At 45.2% G+C, this 25,808-nt stretch overlaps 1 protein-coding gene across 4 annotated transcripts in view; it reads right to left on the bottom strand.

Moving 5' to 3' along the window:
- Positions 1 to 409: 409 nt before the first annotated feature.
- The window catches only part of Exph5 (exophilin 5), an 80,910-nt gene continuing 55,511 nt past the window's right edge, over positions 410 to 25,808 (bottom strand). For all 4 annotated transcript variants that reach the window (XM_006972320.4, XM_076576277.1, XM_076576278.1 and 1 more), the window contains 3 exons: positions 21,285 to 21,333; positions 12,801 to 12,936; positions 410 to 9,014 (listed from right to left, as the gene is read on the bottom strand). In XM_006972320.4, coding sequence (XP_006972382.3) covers positions 3,748 to 9,014; positions 12,801 to 12,936; positions 21,285 to 21,333 — 5,452 coding nt within the window. In that variant the 3' untranslated portion in view covers positions 410 to 3,747. The remainder of the gene's footprint in view (positions 9,015 to 12,800; positions 12,937 to 21,284; positions 21,334 to 25,808) is intronic.

Raw genomic sequence — 25,808 nt, 5'->3', positions numbered from 1 at the left:
ACACACACATACACACACACATATACACACACACATACACACATACACACACACACACACACACACACATACACACACATACACACACACACACACACACACACACCCCAAACCAACCCAAAAGCTATATAGGACACATTTTGTTTGCACTCTGCCAAAACTGGACTTCAATTTTCTTTTCCCAGGGAAGTGAGCTGGGGGCTATCGGGGTGATAGTGAAATATGGCCTAAGAGATTATATAACACTTGAGGTACCACCTGTTGGAGGGGGAACCATCAAGCCATTGATTCATATCACTGCAAACAGTCAACCAATCAACACTAGTGAAAAGTGTGGTTAAGTCAAGCAAAATTGCCATTTTTTTTTTTAAAAAAAGAAGCAACATTAAATAATCTTCTGGACAGCAAATATTTTGAAAATATCTATTTATTATATTTACATAAATATAATTATATTTTATTTTCTCCAAATCTGCATACCCACAGATATATAGTTCTACTTAAATGTATAATCACAAACAAGCATAATGGGTCTGTTCAGGTTGTCGATTTCAACACAAGCATTATTTTAAAATGTCACCTTCTAACATATCCCATACTTTGGGAACAGAGCTGAGGAAAAACGCAAAAGGACTATTTGACAGTTTTGACAAAAGTGCTTACTGTGGCTTATTGTTCCAGAACGGAATATCAGGCACAGAGAGCCGTCCAGTAGTAATGCAAACTGGCAAAGTAAAATATTTACATGTGTATACTGTGCATGAGACGGGCTATTCTGCAGCTCTCCTAGAGACGGGAAACTCTAAGCAATAAGGCCTGTTGGAGCATACCAGCATTCAATAGAGGAACCTGGTTTGTACAGAGGCGGCAATTTTCATTTGATTCTCATCTTTTCCACAACCTAAGCAGGCATCTTTTAGCACCCTTATGACACATCGCCATTTCCTATACAAACTAGTTTTCTCTTTTCAAGCTTACCCTTCCTTAACCAAACTCATGTGAGTAGCAATTAGAGTCTTAAGATCAATGTATTTATGATGTTAGAATTAACTATTTAGAAGGTAGTATCTAAAAGGCAGAACAATCTTATTGAACCCCATGAATTTAACACAATACTTATAGCTATGTGAGCCTAACGTTTAAGCAAGCTGATAATTTCCTAGGCACTTATTAGTATTGATTCATTAGTGTTTTACTCCATTTACAAGAAAGTTTAATAATGATTACATATTGTAGAAAAAAACAATATAAAATGACTATTATTAAAGCTACCACAGCTACGCCCAAAATGAGCATTAAAAACCAGCAGTTTACATATTACAACGCAAAGAAAGTTGCTATACTTCTTCAAGGAAGTGCTGCATAACACTGTAACAGTAAAGGTGCTGCTCGATTTCAGTCCGACAGCAGGTCACCTCACACGTAGCCCAGCCGAGCAGTGGCTGTCCGACATCTTTTGATGTGGACAGTAATTCTATCGCTGAGAGTCTGCTGTCCGACATCTTTCAATGTGGACAGTAATTCTATCGCTGAGAGTCTGAGCCCCAGGGCATCTGTCCATTCTTACCCTCGCATCCCTCACCCGGAGCCTCAGCTTGTTGGAAAGCAAGCCAGCTTCATGCCACCTTTTGTAGCAAACATGTAGACTCAAAATATTTATTGAAACAGCATCTCATGGTGACCATTAAAAAAAAAAAAACCCAACAAAAATGTTAAAATATCTCAGAATATCTTAAAATTGCACACAAAAAGACATAATATATGAGAGTTTTACTTAAATAATCAGATAAATAGCAAGAGAAGAAGGCATATGCACAAACATACAGCATTAAATAAGAAATGGAATGTTGCTCTGTGTGAGTGGACAGGTCTGAGGAAAAGCTTTCATATTAGTGGCCTCACCTTCTCTAGTTTTGAGTTTTATGGGACTGATGTAAACTCGCTCTGTCATTTGGCTTCCAGGCCAGATGATTATGAGTGCAATAACAATATAGATCTATCTTCCTTGCATTGGTTCCAGATCTCTATACGCTTTGCCAACACCTGTCCTTAGCTTCGGTTTATCTGGATAAAAGTATGTCGTAAAATAGCTATACAACAAGACAACCTCCATTCTGTTCAAGCACACAGGAGGCAAACCTTGTACTGGGCAGAGACAGAAAAGGGTTCAGGGAGAGAGGTCGGTAGAGGAGGGAAGGGTGTGGGGAACCTGATATTATTCTGTTATGAACTGCACTGCTTTTTACCGCACATGCAAAGATGTCTGTTCAGATAGAAATGAAATTACAGACTTGTTACTTCTTCACCCCCCAGCTTGTGGGTGACATTACAGCGTCCTTGGATTGTACTGTGTTAGATAAGCAGAGATGTCTGTCTCATTAGTATATGTTTGTTTTTATCTTAAACAAATGATACATTTGTGTGTAAGCCAGAAAACTGTTTTATGTGTGTGTGTATATATGAGGGCATGTAAAAATTCCCAAAGCTATAAAGAAATTAAGTGAGAAAAGTTTAATCAGCCCCAGTCTGGGCTACAAATAAGGAGACGAGAAATGCACAGGTCTGGAGAGATGGGGAAAATCAGTCGTGGAAAGAACAGCAGCAGCAGCAATGCTGACCCAATAAAGCGCTGTCTGCTCACCTCCACCTGTTAGCTACGTCTCTGCGGCCAGGCCACATTGCCTGCATCCTGTGGGTTTCACCCAAGTGTTAAGCCCGATGAAAACTTAGCCCTCCAAAATCCAGCCAACCCCCACAAACTGTTTCAGAGAAGTTCCTGAAGGTACTAACGGGACTAACCCTTCATTAACCTCAACATGTACCCTAAACATGCGTGTCAAGACTCCACTGCTGAAGTGCAAGGGTGTTCTCCTAAGAATCCCTTTATCTCGTGGCTCCAGAGAGAGCTCCGTGGTTAAGAGCACTTGCAGCTCTTGCAGAGAACCCAGGTTTGGTTGCAGCACCCACAGGACCCCTAACAACCATCTGTTAGTTCAGGGGCTCCAGTGGCCTCCAGTGCCTCTGTGGGCACTGCATGAACACAGTGCATGTCCAATGACAGCATTCTACCCAACTATCGCTTTCCCTGCATTATATTTAATAGCTTGAATTCGGGCTGTGGACAGAGAGAGGCAATACAGTTTTGCAACTGTGCTGGATAATTAACAAGTAACAAGTTTTAACATGTGCCCAAACTATGAAGTGTAAGACATGGAAAAAAGCAATGAGGGAAATAGAGCCAGCACTGGAATGTGGCTGAGAGAGAGGGTCGGGGGAAGAGGTAAGAAGGCCAAGTTCAAACACACCAGGAGAAAATATCAGGAAAAAACAAACAAAACCTGCTGGGCGGTGGTGGCGCACGCCTTTAATCCCAGCACTCGGGAGGCAGAGGCAGGCGGATCTTTGTGAGTTCGAGGCCAGCCTGGTCTACAGAGTGAGATCCAGGAAAGGCGCAAAGCTACACAGAGAAACCCTGTCTCGAAAAACCAAAAAAAAACAAAACAAAAAAAACAACAAACCCAAAACAACAACAACAACAAAAGACAAAACAAAACCCTTCAAAACCAGCAATCATTGTTCATAGAATTCAGAAGAAAAAACCATACATACATACAGAAAAGAATGAGTTGTTTTGGTGTAGACACTTCCCAAACAAGATCTTCTTTTGCCTGTCTATAAATTTAGACTCAGTTCAACAATGTTTTGGTAAAAAGCAAAGAGTATAATATTATACAGCTTCTTTCAGTCTCATAGTTCCGACTCTTTATCATTTTCATCCAGGTAGTACTCATCATCCGTGGTTGTGTCTGTGTCCCGGTCTGAGTCCACTGGGTCATCCTCGTAGATATTAAGTGGTTCACTTGGAAATAAGCCATCTTCTGGCGACCGACCACCAGGATTCACCGGCTCTGACTGAGACGGGTTGGAAGCATTAAGGACATCATCCTTGAGGAAGCCAGGGTTCTTGAGGAAACTTGGCTTCCATAATCTTCCTTGTGTGAGTGACCGCTTGACATTCTCCAGGAAAGCCAACTGCTGCTCTTTCCCAAAAATTCCATAGTCAATAGGCCTGGAAATGGATGAGGTGGACTTGGGACCCAATCTAGTTCTATTGTTACACAAAGCCCAACTTTCACTTTCATCGGAGGCGGGAAGCTCAGAAAAAGACTTGAACCTTCGGCTGTAAGCACTGTTGTGGGACGAGTCATCATCATCAAGGGACAGCTGACTGAGAGCAGAGTCAATGGAAGTGTTTTCAGAGAAGTGGCGCCCCCTGGCTTTGGGAGGATGGCTTGTGCACAGCCGGTCACCATGCACACTGAAGTTTTTTAAACTCTTGGACCTGTAGAGGTGAGGCTCAGGTTCTGACTCTGGAGATGGGGCACTCCAGTGGCGCAGCTGACCGTGGGATGGGTTTATTGTAGATTTCTGCACAGATTCCGGGGGGGAGGGGGGACTCAACCTCTGTTGATGGATAGCGCTTTTTTCTACGGGGCTGGTAAGCGTGAGCCGAGGTGGGGCTCCTGACTCTCCCAGATCCTCACTCTTTGATGGTGTTCCTAAGACAGTGTTCGACTCACTCTGATGTGGTTGTGAAATGTTAGCAGACCTCTGACTGCAGGACTGACAAGGAGGCTCTGGGTTGGCTACTGCAGTGGCTTGGAGAGGAGTTTCAGATTTGTCCACATTCATCAGGCTGCTTTCATCTGGGGGCTCCGTGGATTTTACAGTAGGTTCAGGGGACAGTGGGCTGTCCTCTGACCTGCAAAGAGATAACCCCCTAAAGCCAGATTTGCTTTCACTTTGGGAGAAGAGAGTGGCGATGTGTCTCCTGGGACTTAAATCCTTAGCTGGGATTTTTCTGCTCGCTTTAGACATGGCTGCCAGTCTGTGTTTACCGGAGTATCTGTTTTCTTTTGCTTCTAGCTCGCCCGTGTTGGTTTTATTCTCATTATTTCCTCCAGGAAGTAGAGTCTGATCCCATGCCAACTTCTGTGTTTCATCTTTAACCTTCCTCATCTCCTCTGTATTTGTCTCCTGACTTCCTGGCCGCCTGGGTTCTGACCGCAGATCTGCTCTTCCTGACTGAGTGTCTTCAGCAAGCTGCAGCTTATGCAATGCTGGGGTTACAGCAAAGGCTGGTTCTGAGTCAGAAAGCGTTTTATCAGCCAGGTTTGGGCAGCCTGATCCAGTTGTCCCACGGGCTTCCCGGGGCTGTGACCCACTTGAACTCTCATCTACAACTACAGCCATGTGATCTCTCCAAAGATACCGTCCGTTGCCTGTTGATACAGTGGCTGTCCCACCTGCACATGCTCCAGAATTTTCCACATTACCTTCTGAGTGGGCTGGGAGACCAGGGGGCCCACCAGCTCCTCCTTTAGAAGGCTGCTGCTGATTTTCAGTGTTTTCTGCTCCAACACTTTTTCCCTGAGGCAGTGATGGGCTCTGCAGAATTTGTCTTGGCAATTTCCCCCCTCTCTTTTTTCTCCTTAGCGAATCATCCGTGTTTGTTTTAGCTAAGCTACCTGGGGAAAGCTCTTTGGTCTTAGGGTCTCCCTTTTGAAGAGAAACATCTGGCCCCACAGAAGCCATTTCCTCCAAGGTAGATTCGGAAGCCGCCTCCTTTGGTAATTGGGAGACAGCCTTATTTTCAGGGCTGTGAGGATGACAGCATGCAGCAGAGTCAACCTGCATCTTCAGGTCTTGTGGTGGAGGTATTCCCGACTGCACTTGGGCAGGACAATCTACCTCATCACTTTCGAAAGCATTAGGAAATGCTTTGGTCTCTCCATGAAAAGCGTCTCGAAGTGAATCTGTACCTTGTGCATACTGCTGAAGGAGGCTGCAGAATTTCTTGCTGGGTTTCCTTGGTAGAGTATAATATATTGAAACCACCTCAAGACATTTCACGTTCTCTTCATCACCAGAAACAGAGAACATGCTAGTTGTCTTAAACTTATGTAGTGCCTTCCCACTCTCTTTCCCGGATGCGTCTGCACGCAGAGGCTGGGGGCTTTTGTTTGAAAGGGTGGACGAGCTCTTTCTGGGGGCTGGCATCTCATCAAGCTTTCCAGTGGGTTCATGAGCAAGTTCCTTTTGGTTGTGTCTTTCGGTGAAAGTACTCTCTCTAAATGATGAGTTATCTTCCAGAGAACTGAAGATTCTTCCCCAAGGCCTGGGCATTACAGCGGAAGCATCCATGTCCAGGACTGGTGACTTTCCTCTTTCATCACTTCCAGCCAAGGTACATGGCTCCCCGGAAGGACAGGATATCGCCCTCTTGATGAGGAAAGGGAGCGGCCCTTTTCTAACAGAAGCGGACCTGATGGCTCTCATATCTGTCATCTTCTTGGTGGCTTCAGGCATCCCCGTGATTGAAGTTGAAGCATCACTCAGTGACTTAGGAGAACTGGGTTTATCAGATGTGCTCTTCCCAGTCAGAGCATCCACTTTATTTTTTATTTGGAAAGGAAGTGGCCCATTCCTTACTGAAGCAGCCATTTTCTTATTCTCTTGCTGTCTGCCGTGTATGAGAAAGCTGGCCGGCTTTCTTGGCAGGGTGCAATAGACTGTGCTGAGCTCAGGGGCTTTGACGCTACTTTGGTCCTCTGGGAGGCTGCTGCCTTCACTTGTGGGTGACGCTCTAGTCTCCATCTTGGTTAGCTTCTCAATACAGGACACATGGCGTCTGACTCTTCCCTTCCCCCTCCCGTTTCTGAAGGGAGAGTACGGATGGCAGTGGACAGCATCATGCAGAAGTGCAGGACCGTCACGACTCTCTTGGTTATCTGTGGAACTTACGGCCAGCTGGATATTTTGGTTCCTCGTAGCCTTGTCTTTTTCTTCTCTTCCTTCTTGAGATGGATCTTGGTCTGAAAGCCTCCTGGAGAACATGGTAGTAGAAGGTATCAAAAGGGCATCAAGGAAAGAATCACTCAGCGGTAAGGAATCTTGGGGCACACCTGATGGCACATCTCCAGAGTCCTGCGAGACACTGTGCTTGCTGCCGTTGGTAGAATGGGTGGAAGGACATTGTTGTCGCTCGAGGTCTACAATAGCAGCCTCCCCTGGAGACTCTGCTTTTGGGGTAGCAGTGGATTCAAAGCACCAGTGGTTATTTTTAATGATGCTTGAACCCTCTTCATTACTTCCTGTTTTCTGGTGACAACCTTGACTTGGGCTGGGAAGAGATGGCAGCGTTCCAGGTTCTCGGATGAAAGGAAGGGAGGCTGAGGAGTCATCTTTCCTGCTCCCAGGAAAACCTTTAATTTCCTTCAGTTGGCTAGCTTTATCTCTTTGTGGTGTCAGTGTTTGGGAAGTGTCTTTCCTGGAAAAGACCCTGGGTGACCTTCTGGCACTTACTGTGGCAGATTCATTAGAGCCAAACCTGTCATTTTGGGTTGAGTGTTGGGAGTGGGCCTTTTGATAATCAGGTAAATCATTAGCGATCACTGTCTGTGAAATAGGTGGGGGTAACCCACTTGCCTTGTTTTTCTGGCCCACCTTGTTTAGCTGTTCATTTCCTGAAACAGATTCATTCATGTCTTTCTCACTGTTCATTTCTGTGACTGGGGTGTTGGGCTGGGTTTCAGTAAGAGACAGTGATTCAGTGGGATGGCTACCTGCCACAGTTACTTCTGTACAGTTTCTTATTAGAAGAGAAGCTGGTTTATTAGGGATTATTTTCTCCAAAGTAACTGGGGAGTTCTGGAAGCTGGGACTCTGAGAAGCCCTTCTGTCATCAAGAATCAGGGGGAAGGAAGTTCTGAATGAGGATACTAGAGTGTGAGCCTTGCCACACAGACGAGGCTCCTCATCTACAGCTGTGTCTACAGGACAGTGGCCCTGCTGATAGTTCAACCCAGAAGATTGGATGTGGCAGCTTGAGCTAGTCATGGAAAAACCATCTGGTGTGACAAAGTGGGGTGGAAATTCGTTCTCATTGACATGTGATGTGTCCATGCTCTCCAGTGGGGATGTTTGAAGATCAGCTCGCCAGCAATGTGGATCCTCTTGACCTCTGAAAACATATGTTCCACAGTCCAGAGAATGTGGCCTCCAGTGTTGAGAAGGGACACCATGGTTATAAACAGATGGTACCCTATTTGCTTCAACAGAAATCATTTCAAAGTCCCTGTCAGAAGGCAATGTCTTCCTGCTCTGGTGTAAGTCAGACCAGAAAGAATGCTCTTTCTGTTGGCTCCAAAAGGAATTCTGTCCAAATCTCTGTTCTCTGCTCTGTCTGAAGGTACTGCTAAAGAAAGACCTTGCAAATGGGTTATTCTGATGGTAGAATGGCATATTCTCTGAGTTCTCCAGTGTGTCAGGACTCATTGCATTGTCCATGGGGGCATTTAAAGGGATGCTTTGGTAAGCACTCTGTGAATGGTACAACTCATACCTCCTACTCTCCTGAAAACACTTAGGAGCCACATACTGATCAGCAGGGTCAATGTCCATTGGTGATGGTGCCCCCAGTGATTCTTCCCGATTCTGCCTATGTCTGGAAGAATCTGACCTATTCCACATGATGGATGATAAAGGAGTTCTTTTGGGGCTTTGCTGGTGCCTTACTGGTGTAAAACTATTCTTGTTTTGAGTAGCGGCTGGAAAGTGTAAACTCCTTGCAGTAAAACGCCCTGTGGCTGGTGAGGCTGATCGCTGCCGGCCGTCGAAGCACAAGGATGTGCTGCCAAACGTATTCTTGTGCATGGAGTCCTCTTTTAAGGCTCTGGGCTCCCTGGTCCTGTACATATCGTAAATTGTCTTTGTCCTGGGAGAAAAGGTTTTAAAGCCTTCTCTAGGAGTTCCTGGTCTCAGGATGTCATAGATGGACATGTTGGAAGTTTCACTGTGGTAGTTTTGGTGCCTTCCTGTGGTATGACCATGCCTGTTCCTACTCGAGGGAGAATGTTGGAACGGTGTTCTTGATCCGTAGCTGAATGGCACTCTGGTGTTTACCGAGCCTGAAGATTGTTCCTGAGCCAGCTTGCTGTCCAAATCATCTAAAACTAAAGGAGAAGTGAATTAATTTTTGTATATGCTTTTGTACTTTTATAACAATTAGAGTCATTGAAGCACCCCTTGTGAGAATCATATTTTGTTATTATAAATACAACATTAATCTGTTTTTTTTTTCCTTTTTGGTTTTTCATGACAGGGTTTCTCAGTTTAGCCCTGGATGTCCTGGAACTCACTGCACAGATCAGACTGGCCTTGAACTCAGATCCATCTGCCTCTGTCTCTTGAGTGCTGGGATTAAAGGTGTGTACTCCCACCACCACCACCTAGCTAATATAACATTTTTAATCTTGATTATGTTTTAATGATGATCTGACTTTTACAAGAGTGTAATGCAGTTCTCTTTCTTTTTCTTTTCATATAGCTTTAAGGATGTAAAATTCTATTTTGGGGCCGAGGAGCTAACTCAGTCAGTAAAACGCTTGCTGTACACCCTGAGACCTGGATTCAATGCCCAGAACTCACGTAAAGAAGCCAGCATAGTGGCATGGACTTGTAATCCCAGTAGTGTTGGGGTGGGGGCAGAGACAGGGGTCCTTGATGCTCACTGACCAGCCAGCCTAGCCCAATCAGCAAACTCCAGGTCCCCGGAAGACCTCGTCACAAACAAGACGGGGAGTGGAGCGCTGGCTCCGTCAGTAGAGTGGTTGCCCCACAAGCGTGGAGACGTGAGTCTAGATCCCGAGTGCCATGTAAGAGGCCAGGCGGGGGAACCTGCACCCCATCACTAGGAGGCAGAGATAGGGGGTTCCTGGAGCTCACTAGACAACCAGTCTAGCCAAATAGGTGAGCCCCAGGTTCAGTGAGAGACCCTGTCAAAAAAATAATAAGGCGGAAGCTGGGGGGGATGGCTCAGCAGTCACATAAACCTAATGACCTCGGTCCCCAGAACCTGCATGTGGTGGCACCTTCCATAGGAGTGGCCAGCGCTCCTACAGCAAGATGGGAGGGCGAGAATAGGCCAAAAATCCTGAGGACCAGCCACCGTGGAATATGCTACGCAATGGCAGAAACAGCAAGAGAGACCCTGCATTAAAAAGGTGGATGGAGCCGGGCGGTGGTGGCGCACGCCTTTAATCCCAGCACTCGGGAGGCAGAGCCAGGCGGATCTCTGTGAGTTCGAGGCCAGCCTGGTCTACAGAGTGAGTTCTAGGACAGGCGCAAAGCTACACAGAGAAACCCTGTCTCGAAAAACCAAAAAAAAAAAAAAAAAAAAAAAAAAAAAAGGTGGATGGAGAGAACTGGCTCCCGAGAGTTGCCCTTTGACCTCTTGATGCGCACAACGGCACTCATGCACACATATGCACACGGTGTACATAAAGTAATTGTCTAGAAGGCAGAGAGCTGGACAGGCAGCTTGTGGGTAAAGTGCTTACCCAGTACGCATGGAACCTGTATCCCTCGATGGCATGTTAAAAGCCTGGCACAGCTCGCCTGCAGTCTATCACCTGGGAGGCAGAGACAGGGCCGACCTGGTTGGCTAGACCAGCTGGAATCAGAGTTCCAGATTCAGTGAAATATACTACCTCAGTAAATAACATGGAGACCTAACAAGGAAGATATCCAGTGCCAGTTTGGGCTTCTCCATACATGTGCACACATGTGCAAACTCATGTGCACTCACACACATGCAAATATGCACACACACCACTCATACATTCATACGTGAATTAAAAAAAGGGTAGAAAGCCACTTAGGAAGACAGTGTTGATCTCTGGCTACCACACACCTACATGTCCACCTGCACACACATGAACACATATACACAAAACGAGGTGGATAGCTCCCGAGGAACCACACACAAAACTGACCTCTGGCCTCCACATGCAACACACACACACACACACACACACCCCTGCATACACACAAACCTTCATATACATGCATGCACACACACAAAGTTGTATCTGTCCTAACAAATTTTAACCAGTGTCTCTCTGTGTGTCTGGTGTGTTTACCCTTTGTGCATCATGGTTGAGTAACAGAAGAGAATAATGTAGATTGCAATATGGGCTTGCTGTTGAATTACTAGGCAAGCTGGGGATTATCAATCTTGTTTCTCTCTTTCTTTTATATCGCTAGGTTGCTGTAATAGTTTAATCTTTAGTCATATCATGAGACTGAATTAATAAAAATAAGCCTATAAACAGGATGTGATTTCTCAGCTGTCCTGTTAAGAAAACAGCATTACCGGCAAAGGTTCATTACCACCTAATGTACAAATACTAAGTTGGATAAATTTGGACAACGTGTGGGATTTAAAGTTCTACACAATATCATTAGATGATATGTCAATTGTAGATTGCTTTTCCCGGAAATTGCTGTAAGACAGCACTTCCTGTGTGAGGCACATAACACTAATTAATAAATACTCATAGAACCTTTCAGGGATGGCATTTTTACTCTTCTTGTTTTATAAATGAGGATGCTGAGGCAGAAGGAAATCAAGTAAAGGCTCAGGTCACTTAGTGTAGCGATTTGGACCCAGACTCTGTCTCCTGAGTCTTCATACACAAAGGCTTGAGCCACACTTCACAAGGAGGCGGAGCTGCGTTGTCAATCAAATGATGCTGACTTTTATCTTAGGTCAAGGTCCCTGAGAGGGTGGTGTCCAAGCCAGGGCCCAGTGACCTCCTTATAATGTGAAGGACAGAGGCCGAGCCCAGACCCAGAGCCCATTACTGGATTGCTTTAGTCTGCAACTTTAAACAAACCCCCATGCATCATCCAGGTTACTGCCTGCATCGCTTGGGATTGTATTTAATCATAGTAAACATTTTCCTCCATTAAATTGTTAGAATTTTAATATAACTGCACACTCTCCTTAAGGTTTTTAGATTTTTCTAAGACTTGCCTTATAATAGACATTATTATCATATATATTTTATGATGACTACAAATCAGTTATGCACTTATTGATGAAATATTAATAAAAATCATATCTGACACAGAAATAAGTATTTTCCAAAGTGCTGTGGTTCCGTGTCTACATAAATCTTTCCTCTGAAATGATGTAAATGATGTAAATGATTCAAAGTTGTTCAGAATTTCCCATTAACTGTTTTTCTCACTACTCCAGAGGCTGGAAAGTTAGTGCCCTACCTCCTACCATTATTCAGAGACCCATGCAAGGAGCAATCCTCTTCAAACAAAAGCTTCATTTGGAACAGATTTTCCCCCTGGTCCCTGCCCATCTTGCCCCAGGGTGTCCCTAGATAGAGAGCCTCGCCAGTCTCTGCCATGGCAGGAAGGGAGAGCTAGCTACAAACTGGATATGCTTCCTCACTGGAAAGCCGCTGAGTGACCGTGGACTTAACTTTTCTAATGGCCAATCTTATTGTGATACAGAATAACCCAGGTAAGGTGGACCATGGTATCAATAGTAAGATTCACGTGCACTGTGTACTCCTGGAATCCAGGTCAGCGCAGGTGAATTGTTTAACGATTACTGGATTTTATCACAGTGGTCTATGCCCTAATCAGGAACAATAAAAGACTCTTAAGAGCAAGCTTTATAGATGTATTTCTTTTTGACCTGAGGTAAAACATTAAACATTACTATCAGCCTGTATGTCGTCAGTCTTTGATCTCAGAATATTTGCTTGGATTATATTTAACCACAAGGTTCTTCAAGATTCGGGTTCACAGGCTAGGATGGAATCCTCTTCAGAAAGCAAGTTCAGGCCTTGATTTGTTTAGAGCATTTTAGTACAAACTGTGAGTATTGGCCTCTGTGGTTCCTGCGATTCCCAGGGAGATCTGATGCATGAACTTACCTTGGAAGAACTCACTTTCCAGCGGGGAAGAGTCCCAGGGCGGAGGCACGCCACTCTCCTCCCTCATGATGGCTGGCTTAGGGACAAACACACTGGTGATGGGTTGATTCCCAACCGGTGAATTGTATATTTTTGCCTGTCAATTTTAAAGGAAAAAAGATAAGATTTCACATCTTCTCTAGCTAAAACACTTGTATGTTCCCCTAAAAATGTCCATGTTCTAGTCTAAGAGCTACTGATCAATTTTCCGAACATTTATGTCTCAATTTAGTGTTTTCTTGTTTTTGCCATTTATAACGGATCAGGAACTCCCCTACACATACCCTTGTCTGCATGCTTTCCTAGATATATATTCACACATACATTATCCTACACATGCACTTACATGTACACTCACCTACACACACACTCATATACATGTTTCCTTATGTATATCCTCATATGTACACTCCTCTATACATACCCTTCTAGGCATGGTCCCTGTGAAAACCCACAGAGGCTATCTAGTGAGACCTTACTCAGGCAGGTCAGAGAATCTGTGCTTGCTTTACCCATCAGGGGTGCATAATGAGATGATTTGGCCAGAGCTGTGTTTACCAGGTGTTTGGAAGGGTCTACACTTGGCTGTATTGTGTGCTTTGATCTTGCAAGAAGGAGGTCTTTTGAATTATAAAGCCCTTTTGAATAAACCTAGGCATGACTGGGTGTTGACTCAGTGCCCTCCCAAAGTTATCCTGTGTCTCTGTTTTTCTTATAGTCTCTTTCTACCTAATATTTCCTTATTCTTCTCTCCTCCACCCAAAAACCCTTCATAAGGTGGGAGCAGGTTGGAGCTGGACTCCCACAGACTCCCACAGGTCTCCTACACACATCCTCATATGCATGATCCCCTACACATACCCTTATATGAGTATTCCCTACACACATTCATATATATACTCCCCTATATATAAATTCACATACACTATCCTACACACACATTCATATATACACTCCTTGCACATACATTCATATGTGCAATTTCCTATACATAATTCAATATATGTTGATTCTTTTAGTAACAATGTTAAGGCAGACTCTAATACAATTAAGCAGTCCTCATGGGAGGAGGGTGATTCCTGGCAATCAGGAAATTAACCTTTCTCAAGTTGGGAGTATTATCTCCATGGTGCTAATGGCTGAGACTTTGGATTGTCTAACTGCATTTTCTATATCAAGCATCTTAGCCGCTGTCTAGGAGCACCTTGAGTTTTGTGAACTCAAAGGGCTTTGGGAAAGACAGTTTCTATCCAGAGGTTATTCCGAATGACGGAACAGAGAGGAGACAGAGAGAGTGACTGAACACAGGTGACATGAAAACAGAAAGGAGGGAAGAGGACAGAGGAGGGGGAAATGGGAGCAGGGGACAAGGGGCAAGACAGATAAAGCGTGAAAATGCCAGAACAGAACTCATCACATTCATGGTAATTGTCAAAAAGAACCAAATGATATTTTAAGAGGAAGAAAAGAAGAATGGGGAACCCCCTGCCCCCACCCCAGCTCTGAGCATATTTGGTAGTTCTGAAGCGAAGGGGTTGAAAGGTAAGATCTTACATATCTTTTTAAACTACTGCTGCTTTTAAAGGACTTAGGAGACAGATACAAAGCTAAAGTTGTATTCCTTAAAACAAACAAACAACTAGCAAGTGTTTATGTTGACATCAAATTCAATTACTGTCCTACTTACAAGCTTGGTTTGTCCTTACGACATTGGGACAGTTATCCACGCCACACCTTCACTGTCCTATGGGAGAACCCCACCTGCAGTTCCTTCATCCAAATGGCTCTGTCAGGCCAGTCCCCTGCCTCAGTCATCCTGCCCGGTGGGATTCCTGAGAGGACTGGCAGCTGTGGTTCTTTCCTGTCTCTTTATTTCCAGCTCACTCCGCTACCCAGTCCTTGCCTTTTGAGTCACTCTGCTCCCTAGTGTCCGCTTCACTTTACCTAGCATCTCATCTTGTCTATAAAGCTGAAGCCCAAAGGCCTAACCCTGCCGAGGCCCTGATTTTTAAATTCCTTCACCACAGGCTAAAAGGCCAGGTCCTCTTCTGCCCTCACACCCCTTTGTTTCCCCCAGAAGCCTGCTCAGATCTCACTGACTTGTGTTTGTAGCTCTATGGGCATAAGGAATACTCACAGAGGGGGCTTATTAACAAAGAAACAATACTCCCATGATAATCTATTCCTTATTGCATATAACCTATCACACAAATACAAAAATCTAAAGTAAACAAAAAGAATAAAACTTTGACTATAGATACCCATTAGAGATAAGAGAGCTGAAAGTTAATCCCTTGAAAAACTGGTTAAAGTTAATTCTTTTATCCCTCGAGTATGAAGAGGCTTCTCTTTTGTACTCTTCTTCCATGGCTCTTCAATTTTCTGGTTTTGTTTCGTTGTTTTGAGACAGGGTCTCACTTTGTAGGCTGACTTGGAACTCACTAGGTAGCCCACCAGGCTGGCCTCAACTTCACAGCAATTTTCCTGCCTCAGTCTCTCAAGTGACTAGAAGTGCGCACCACAACACTGGCTCACTTCTCCATTTTAATAACAACTTGTTATAGATGCTGTAAGTCCATGATGCCCAAATCCACAGTTTTGATACTGGGTATTGTTAGGATCCTGCCCCCACTCCTGCACGTCTGTGGCTTGGGGTCTTGCATCTTACATCATCATCAGGTGCTAGCAACTATGTACCCACCCTAAAAAGCCGGACGCGGACCGGCACCCTCTCTCTCTGCTCTCTCTCTGTTCCCTTTCTCTCCAGGCCTGGCTCTCTTAGCTCCTACCCCCTACTTCTTTCTAATAAAGCTCTTTGTAACTCTGGTAGTCGTGGCCGTGGCCCGTGACTTTTCCGCTGGTAACCAGTGCCGCCACCAGTGCCGTTTATCATAACCATCAGGTATAGAATGGGCTTACTGGATAAAAGTCACCAAGCATCATTTTCTCTTAACCATCAAACACCCAAACAAATTTTGGCTTTCCTCTCTGCAAACCAGAGTGCACGCCTGTGACCTCCTGGGTCATGATTTTGCATAGCAAATATTTACAGTGAAATAGAAATATGTGTACTGGGGGCTCAAGTGAGAGATGAGCCTCTCTAGGGTGGAAGGTCCCTCTATCTAGGGACCAGGTTCTTTTCATTAAGACCAACCCCACACACTCAATATACCCACGCTACTTCTGGCAGAGAGATGTGAATTGAATGACTGAGAAAAACACCAAGATTTTACTAACGTGCGGCTTTAACTCTGAAGCTGATCGATGGTTGGTACCAGGCATAAAGAGGACCAAATGTCATCTTTGCTCTACAGACCCTTTTTATTTAAGTGATATGTGAGAGATTATCTGTAGTTGTTTTCTTACCAGAAATAAGTGGATGCTGATTACCAAAGGCATTATTTTATTTTATTTTTTTTTTAATTTTATTTTATTTTACAATACCATTCAGTTCTACATATCAGCCACGGGTTCCCCTATTCTCCCCCCTCCCACCCCTCCCCTTACTCCCAGCCCACCCCCCATTCCCACCTCCTCCAGGGCAAATCCTCCCCGCCCCTCCCAGGACTGTGATCAACCTGGTAGACTCAGTCCAGGCAGGTCCAGTCCCTTCCTCCCAGACTGAGCCAAGTGTCCCTGCATAAGCTCCAGGTTTCAAACAGCCAATTCATGCAATGAGCACAGGACTCGGTCCCACTGCCTAGTTGCCTCCCAAACTGATCAAGCCAATCAACTGTCTCACCTATTCAGAGGGGCTGATCCAGCTGGGGGCCCCTCAGCCTTTGGTTCATAGTTCATGTGTTTCCATTCACCAAAGGCATTATTTTAAAGACTTCGAGTGGGATATTTCTCAGTATTTTAATAATCCCATGAAGTCGGTACAAATATTGTCTCCACCTTCAGGAAACTGAAGTTTCCAGAGTCTGTGCCATTTGCTTAGGTCTCACTGGAGCAGGGTGAGGATTCATTCCCAGGCTGATGGATTTTAGAATTCTACCGAATCTCATTGCTCCTGGTAGACTCCCACAGTTTTGGTCTATCGGTATGCTCTATCCAGGTAATAGGGATTTTCTTCAGCTAAACACAGGCCCCACAGTCCCTTGTGACCCAGATCAGACACTGATCCTCAGTTGGGGCTCAGTCTTGCCCTCTTCGATGCAGACTCACCACAGAATGAGAAGTTTATTTCCCCTTCTTGGCTAAGAGGATGGAGTTTGAACACCTCTTTACAGCAAAATCATGGCAAGGCATGTTCCCAACTTTTGATGTCAGCCTTTCTTTCCTTCTGTCCAGATTTCCTGGGCTCCAAGCTCTGACATACACAGTGTCCCAAATATCACAGACTTCTAGACCTTTGTCCTTGTATCCTTGATTTTTGCTCTTTCTCAGCCCTTTCTCTTAGAAATGGCTACTCATCCTCCAAAGTCCAGGTATTATTTTCTCCACAGGAGCCTGTTTACAACTCTCCCAAGCAGAATTCATTCCCACCAGAATTTTTACATCCTTCTGGAATTTCACATTACAGCATCATGTTCAGAGTTTGCTTTCTTTTCATTTTTTACTCTGACACTAGCTTGCTTTCTTTCCTCCCGACCAAAATTCCACTCTGTTAACCAAGGATTCAAAGACAGATGAGTCAGGTTCTGGAGGTGGCCAGCTTCCAAAGGTAGCAAGAACGCAGTGCATCCTCATTTGTATCATGAACACAAACGAAACACATAGTTGGCAAGGGGTGATTACTGTCAATTTCAAGATGCTCCCCTCTACAACCCCAGTAATAATTTCTCCTTCTGAACTTCTCTAAAATACTTTTAAAAATTTGTGTGTGGAAGTGGTGGCGTGGTGTGTGCATGTATGTGCATGTGTGTGTGCAGGTGCATGCACTCATGTGGGCACCTACCAAAGTCAGGAGGATGTGGTGTCTTCCTCTATCAAATTCCATGTTACTCTCCCGTCTCTCACTGACTCTGAAGCTCACCATTTTGGCTGGACTGGCTGGCTAATGCGCTCTATGATCCACTTGTTTCCACCTCCCAATGCTGGGGTCACAGGCATATAACCTGGCTCTTACGTAGGAGCTGAGGATTTGAACTCGGGTCCTATGCTTACACAAGTGTTCTTCCCCACAGAGCCACCTCCCTAGCCCCTCTAATACATCTTTTTTTCTACTCATCTGCTACCAACATTATTATTTTTTAACACAATTACTCACTCATTTAAAAAAAATAATTACAGGGCTGGAGAGATGGCTTAGCAGTTAAGAGCACTGACTGCTCTTCCAGAGGACCTGGATTCAATTTCCAGCACCCACATGGTTGCAAAAAACTGTCTGGAACTCCAGTTCCAAGGGCTCCAAGGTCTTCTTCTGACCTCTGTGGGCACTGCATGCGTGGGGGGGTTCAGACACACATGCAGGGAAAACACTCATACATAAAATAAAAATAAATACATATTTAAAACTGTTCATTTATTTGAGGGTGTGTGTACCGTGGCATGTACATGGAGGTCAGAGGACAACTTGTAGGAATCAGGTCTCTCAGTCCACCATGTGGGGTCCCCTAAGCCATCTGGCCAGCCCTCAGTTACTTTTCAATACTGTACTTCTTGTATCTTTTCTCCTTGGATCCTTCTAACAGTTATGCGATCTAGTTAAGGATCACCCCCATTTGGGGGATAAAGCAATCAAATTTCAGCTAAGTGTCTTACTGACGTCACACGAATGACTTATGGTAGTGGTGGCTCTTCACCCTCATCTAACCTGAGCCCAAACCCCGATCTGTAACCCTTGCTAATGCACATATCTGCATGTCAATCCGACTGAAAGGAGGAACCTCGCCTGAAACACACCCTCCCCTCCCGTGTGGAGTGACACTTTGCACGTAGTTATGAACGGACTTCTGACATGCCCAGATAGAAAACCACACAGGGGAGGTTACTAGTAAAAATTACAACAGGATTGAGCTATTGAAAACATTTTCCACTCAGGAGGCAGAGGCAGACTGGTTTACAGAGTGAGTTCCAGGACAGCCTGAGTGACACAGAGAAACCCTGTCTTGGGTGGTGGGGGAGGAGGAAAATTTTTCTCTACTAGGACCCAGAAAAGCATGTTGAAGGGAGGACAGCATAGTGGTTACATATAAGTGCCACACAATCGTTGCCTGGCTTTGCCCAGGAATGTCTACATACATCAGTGGTTCTCAACCTGTGGATCTCAACCCCTTTGGGGGTCAAATGACCCTTTCACAGGGGTTGCATATCAGATATCCTGCATATCAGATGTTTACATTACAATTCATAACAGTAGCAAAGTTAGAGTTGTAAAGTAGCAACAAAAATGATTTTATGGTTGGGGCAGGTCACATGAGGAACTGTATTAAAGGGTCGCAGCATCAGGAAGGTTCAGAACCACTGGTGTACATTTGCTCTGGGCAAATGACTTAACCTTCTTGTGCCTTAGTGACTTTGTTGGTAAAATGAAACTTAGAACAGTAACAAAGCAATGCTTTCTCTGCTGAGAACATTGGCTGATTGAACAGCTGGGAACCACTGAGAATGGGGGGCCCGGTCTTAGGCGAGTCCTCCATACCGACTGTCACCATTCTTGGGTTATAAAGAATTTTCCGGAAAACTCCTGAGAGTGTGTTGAACTAGTGAGCCAGGCAGGTTCCCCAGAGGACATTGTACGACGCTGTCTTTCAGGAAACAGGGAACATAAAAGCCGCTGAGAGAAACGAGTCCTTTTACACGACTTCAATGCCCTCTGCTGATACTGTCTGCAATGTTGACATAACTAGACAAACAAACGCTCCTGTCAGAGGGTAACCTTCAAACATCTGAGAGCTTCCTAGGGTGGCCAAACCTGCAGAGCAGCTGTGGGAGCTGGAACCCACGCCGCCTGATATTATCAAATGCCTTGGTAAAGTCAACAAATTAAAATTTCAAGGTGCTCCTGGATTTGTTCTGTGTCTCCTTTCCAGATTTAGCAACATGTTCTAGGCTCTGTGGCTTAAAAATCATGTATTCATTTCTGCTTTCAGGTCCTGGACACATATGCTATCCCAGATAGGGGTACAAATAACATACAGAAAACTGAGGTGCTATCTACTTGGTAAACGCCACAATGGAGATGTGTCCCTCCAGAGACAATGCTGGTGGCAGTAAGCTAAGCTAGAATGTGTTCAGAAAAACGAAGAACAATTAGCTGGCCCAGGTCACATTTTTTTTTTTTTTAATAGCTTGAGCAGCCTTTAACTTGCTATGTAGCAGAGGCTGCTGTGAACTTTGGATCCTCCTGCCTCTACCTCCCAAGTGCTGGAATTATAGACATGCATCACCACACAGTGGGTTTGTCTGATGCATGCACATGCAAGTGTGTGTGTGTGTGTGTGTGTGTGTGTGTGTGTGTGTGTGTGTGTGTGTGTGTGTGTGTGTGTTTTGAGATACAGTCTCATATAGCCCAGGCTCAGGCTAGTCTTGAACTTGCTATGTATACAGAGTAGGGAGGTGCTGTTCCACATCCCGCAGTATACCAGACAGCGCCCTCACAGAGCAAGGTTCAGCTGAAAATGTCCATGGTGCTGAGTGTGAGAGGAATCTTGGGCTAGCTAGGTGATCTCTAAGTTTCCATCTAGCACCAAGCATCTAGTGTTTCTGAAATGCTTTGTCTCTTTTAAGTTGTGCAAATGTTGAATTAGCAACTGCCCTCTTTTGTGAGAGGAGGGTCATTCAATCACATAGGAAACCTCACACAAAACACCAACATCCCCTCTACCATTCCTGCTCAGCTGCCTATCAAGTGGTGGGAAATTCATCACCTCAGATCTCGGCAAGAATTCCCGCGGCATCGACAGTCAGCTTCCGGGCGGCCACACACAATTCTGGCTTTAGGCTTCCACTCTTTCCATTTGTCACCAGTGGGGGCTTCACTCACTCCCACTTGCTCACTGGCAGGTCCCTTCCGTGCTAACAGCTCATTGAAACAGTTCATTCAAAGTGATAACCAGGAGTCTCAAAGGAAAATATCTGCTGATCCTCAGATTCGAGTTTCAGATCCTAAGAATGCCACGTTAACTCCACCACTTTATATAATACACACACTCACATTGTTTTTCTAGAAACTCTGCATCTCCTTCACATCCCTAGACTCATAAACATCGGAGGATGCTTAAACATTCCTCCAGGAAAACCGAGCGCACAGAAGCATCTAGGACCATGGTCTTGTCTTCTTAGAAAACAGAACTAGAGGTAGAGCACATGCCACCCCAGTCCACTGCTGAGTTAGGGTGAAGTCTCTGCAGGTAGTGGTTCACTGGGGTCTATCTACAAAGAGAGAGCGTCAGGGTGGGCCAGCTAGAGGCACAACTGACTTCCAGCTGTGAAGTTTCGGACACAGCTTTTCTAACTTGACTCTAGGATTTGCCTTTGGTTCCCCAGATGGATACTCACCGCGGTTGTATCCCTCACAGACACAGAAGGTCCTACACGGTCATCACACCTGTGGAAAGAATTTGAAATCATTTCTTTGAAGAGGTTGGCTTTCACCAGGAAGAAAAACCAGTAGCACATTTACCGTTATGAACCAATATCAAGAGAGGATACGATGTATTTCTAACAAGCTATAGGAGGACACCTCTTAGTGTCCTTAGTGCATCATTGAGCAAAATTTCAGAAAACCTTTCCTGTGGTTGTTTAGAATTGATGTTCCTGCCTTTGCCACCCAAGTAGACTTGCGTTTGAGCACAGCATAAAGGCATGTAACAAACTGTTTACAGCTGCTCAATGTTTATTACATGTCTGACACTGATTTTACTCAGACACCCCATGGTGTGTGATCATGGCTGTTTCCATTTGTTATAAAATAAAATGCAGGGAAGTTGGGAGACAGAGGGCCAGAATCAATTCATAAGAACCATTTAAAAAATAAGCCTTACAAAAACTGCTCCTGGGTGATTTTGTTCATAAAGACGCCCATCTTAACATGACATCATTTTGGAGATAAGTAAGTATGTTTTCAATGCTCCTCTCAGTTCAACAATAAAGAGAAAAACGTTACAATTCCTAAGTCCAAAACTGAGGTATGGGCTGGCACATGGCTCAGCAGGCAAAGGCACCTGCCACTAACCCTGCCAACCAGAGTCGGGTCCCCAGGACCCACATGGTGGAAGGAGAGAACCAGCGCCCACAAACTGTGCCCTGACCTTCAGACACACATTGTGGTGTGCACATGCCCCCCCCCTACATACACAGAATAAAGAAATATAAAAATGAAAAGAGACAGATGTTGAGCTCAGCAATCTATAGTCCTGTGCCTAGGCGTGTTCTTCCCGATCCTGATTCAGGGTTAGTAGACTGTCATGACTCACAGCTCTTTGTGAAAGTAGGCCACCTCCTCCTCCAAGGCAGCAGCAAGGGACTCAAGAGTTACACAAGTTGGGACTGTGGATTTGAACGGTCAGAAGTGGCTGAGCAACAGCTGTCCACCATCTACTTCCCACTTCATGGTTAGTGAAAGTCGACCATAAAAGCTGGGAGACCAATGGTTTCCTATTTTAAAGATATCCATAGCTGCTTTATAGTTGATCTCAGACTTTGAATAGAAATTGAACTAATGTTGTGGATTTTTTTCATACTATTCTGAAATATTAGTTCTACTAATAGTATCTGCATGTTAAACACAGGTCAGGATTCTTTACCCAGTGTGCTTGGGACCAGAAGTGTTTCAATTTTTCATTCCTTCCCTCCCCCTCCATCTTTCTCTTCCTCCCTTCTTTTCGTTCTTTCATTATTTTTTAAGTACTGGGATCCACCGTAGGGTCTTACACATGTTGGACAAGTGCTTGACCACTGAGCTCTTCCTCCCTCCCTCCCTCCCTCCCTCCCTCCCTTCCTCCCTCCCTCCCTTCCTCTCTCCCTCCTTCCCTCCTTCCTTCCCTTCCTCCCTTCCTTTCTCTCTCCCTCCATTCCTTCCTTCCTGTCTCTTTGTTTTGTTTTTAAAACAAGGTTTCACTCAGTTGCCTAGACTCTATCTGACTCAGATTTTTAAGTATCTAGAATTACATTCCTGCCTATGCCACCAAGCCCAGCTCTGTTTACTCCCCCCACTCAATAACAAACAAACAAATAAACAAATAAATGTAAACAACATTTAAAACTTCAAATTTGAGGTTTCTGGATTGGGGTGGATGCATTGTATTTATTCACTTGCCTTGTGAGTCAAAGTTTTGCTATGCTTCTCTTGCTGGCCTGAACTTACTATGTAAGTCAGGCAGGTCTTGAACCTGCCACAATCCTGCATCTGCCTCCTGAGATCACAGGAGTGTGTTGCCTCCTCTGCTTTTATTCTTCCCCTGTCTACACCTGTTGAAGCTACATTCCTCCTACAAGCTATGCACACAAACCAGTATTGCTCTGAAATCTTTGAAGGAAACAAATATGGCTGAAACAGGAACCCTGTGTTTGCAGGAACCAAAGGAAACATAAAGAGCTGTAATACCATTTTAACCTTGGTGAGTAAATGCTTAGACAGCATGCAGTCGAAACACTGACTCCCAGTGGATGCACAGGGGAGGCCGTGGGAGAAGGTGGCAGGGAACTGCCCTGGAGGTCAAAGGTCAGGATGGGCAAAAGCTGGGAGCCTGGTGTGGTGGTGCACACCTGCACTCCCAGCACTCAGGAGGCAGAGGAGGTTCTGTACACTTGAGGCCAGCCTGATCTACACAGCAACTTCCAGGCCAGCCAGACCAAAATAATGAGATCCGGTCTCCCAAGCAGGCAAGCAAGCATATAAGCAAGCAATAAAGGGCTGGAGAGCTGGCTCAGCAGTTAACAGCACTGGTGCTCTTCCAGAGGACCCAGGTTTGATCCTCAGCACTGGCAACCATCTGTCAGGGGATATGACGCCCTCTTCTGGCCTCCACAGGCACCAGGCATGCACTGGTACATAGACACATATGCAGACAGAATACCCATATACGTAAAAAAAAAAAAAAAAAGAATAAAATTGAAAAGTAAATAAATTAAACTAAAATAAATAGATAAATACCTTACCCCAAAACAAAAGGCTTGGAGATAGGAATATTACCAGTTTGGGTGGGACCTGGCAAGCAATCCAGTTAGCCTCGAGCCAAGCGTACAACCCAGATTGTGCCAGTTCTTTTTATAACCCCAGTGGCTGCAGCCCTGACTGCATCCCCACAGCCAGCCCCTCACTACCTCTCTAGGTCCCCTATCTGGTTTGGAGTCCCTGCAACAGGGGCAGGATGCTGAGGATGGCAAGTGGGTGGGAAGTGGGGCTGAAGGGCCGGGGATGTCTGTGCCGCAGACGGGACTGGGTGCCATCCAGTGCAGGTGCACGGGGTAGAAGGATGTGCTTTCTCCTCGGCTGTGCCTTGCTGCGTGTGCTACCATGCACGTCGTAAGAGGGAACTTCCAGCTGCCTGAGAGGCCCACAGCTCTGCGTCTACTGCAGGGCCCCTCAGGCCTCCCACAAGCATCTCTGATGTCGTGAAGGATATGTTGGAAAAAGCCCTCTGGACTCGGCAAAAATAGCTCACCTTCTGCATTTATCTCAAGTCCCTAATGATGTCACATCTCAGAAATCTCTCACAAACGCCCTCTCTCCTTCCATTCCAACCATCCTGCCTGATATTAACCTTGCTTCTCCTGTGGAATCCCTTCCCTCCTTCATGCCAACAACAGGGAAATCTTTGTAAATTCAAATTCTATCTTTTCAATCTCTGCCTAAAAACCCTGAAGGGAATTGTTCAAAATCTTAACAAGACACAAGGCTTTTCTCTTTGAAAAAGTTTTTGTTATTACATTTACTTAATTACTTATTTGGTGTGTGTTTAAACACATGTACACAAGTGCATTTGGGGGTCAAAGGACAATTTGCAGGAGTTGGTTCTCTTTCCATCGTGTGTGTCCTGGAGATCACACTTGGGTCATCAGGTTTGGTGGCAAGTGTCTTGAACTATTGAAACATCTCACTAGCCCAGGGCTTTTCTTTTATCTGGTGAACCTCTTAAGCAAGCCCTCACCCACCCAACCTTATCTCACAGCTCTCCTCCTAGGCATCTCTGGACCTGTCAACTTAATTCCACCTCAGTTATTCTTTCCTTTCCACACCTTTGCAGACGCCATTCAGAAATCCTCACGTAACAAGGCAGGGCAGGGCTCAGGAATATTCTTTTCTAACACTGTGATCACCGAGAAGATCCACCTGTAGGGTCACAGGCAGTTCAGACCCCGAGAGTTACACACCGACTTCATATTTTCCATCCCAATCCTTCCTATCCGGTTGACAAACCCTACTGACTCAAACTCAGGATTCTCTCTCAAATCCATCCTTGCCTCTGCATCTACCTGCCATTGCCCTGTTACAGTATCCATCAGCTCTTGCCTTTTTAGCTCAGTAGCCCCTCACTGTCCTGATGTCTCCACGCTTGTCCCAACCCATTCTCTGTACGTGAGCCACAGTGATCAGGACAAATTGAACTGTGCCTCTTCCCACAGACTTTGGTTTGCTTCCCAGTGAAAGGTGAGGTCATTTTCTGCATCCATGAACCCCTCCTCAACCTAGTCTCTATACACTTCCCAGCCTCATGCCCTACGTCCCTGTGTCCCCTCAGCCAGAGGGGATTTCAATTATCTTACACTTGAGGGATGATAAAGATATTCCCTCCAGAAGACTGAACCAGCCTCACCCTGAAGCCCTGTCCCTCACATATGCTCCCACACCATACGGGTCCTCTCCACTGTAGTCTATCTTCACGGCTTCTGATTTTTGTCTTGTCCTCACAAGAACCAAGTGTGTGAAGGTGAGCACTGTCTATGCTGGTCCCGTGGAGTTCGTGTGCGGTCTGGTTAAGTAAACGAATGAAGAGTCTGGTCATTCTGCTTTTCCCATCTATTCTTCCCCTCTCATCCATCACCATCCACCTGGTTCCCCAAGGCAGAGTAGAAGAAACT

Source organism: Peromyscus maniculatus, chromosome 7 (assembly GCF_049852395.1).
Source record: "Peromyscus maniculatus bairdii isolate BWxNUB_F1_BW_parent chromosome 7, HU_Pman_BW_mat_3.1, whole genome shotgun sequence".
Classification (NCBI taxonomy): Eukaryota; Metazoa; Chordata; class Mammalia; order Rodentia; family Cricetidae; genus Peromyscus; species Peromyscus maniculatus.
This window is presented reverse-complemented; position numbering and strand designations above follow the sequence as displayed.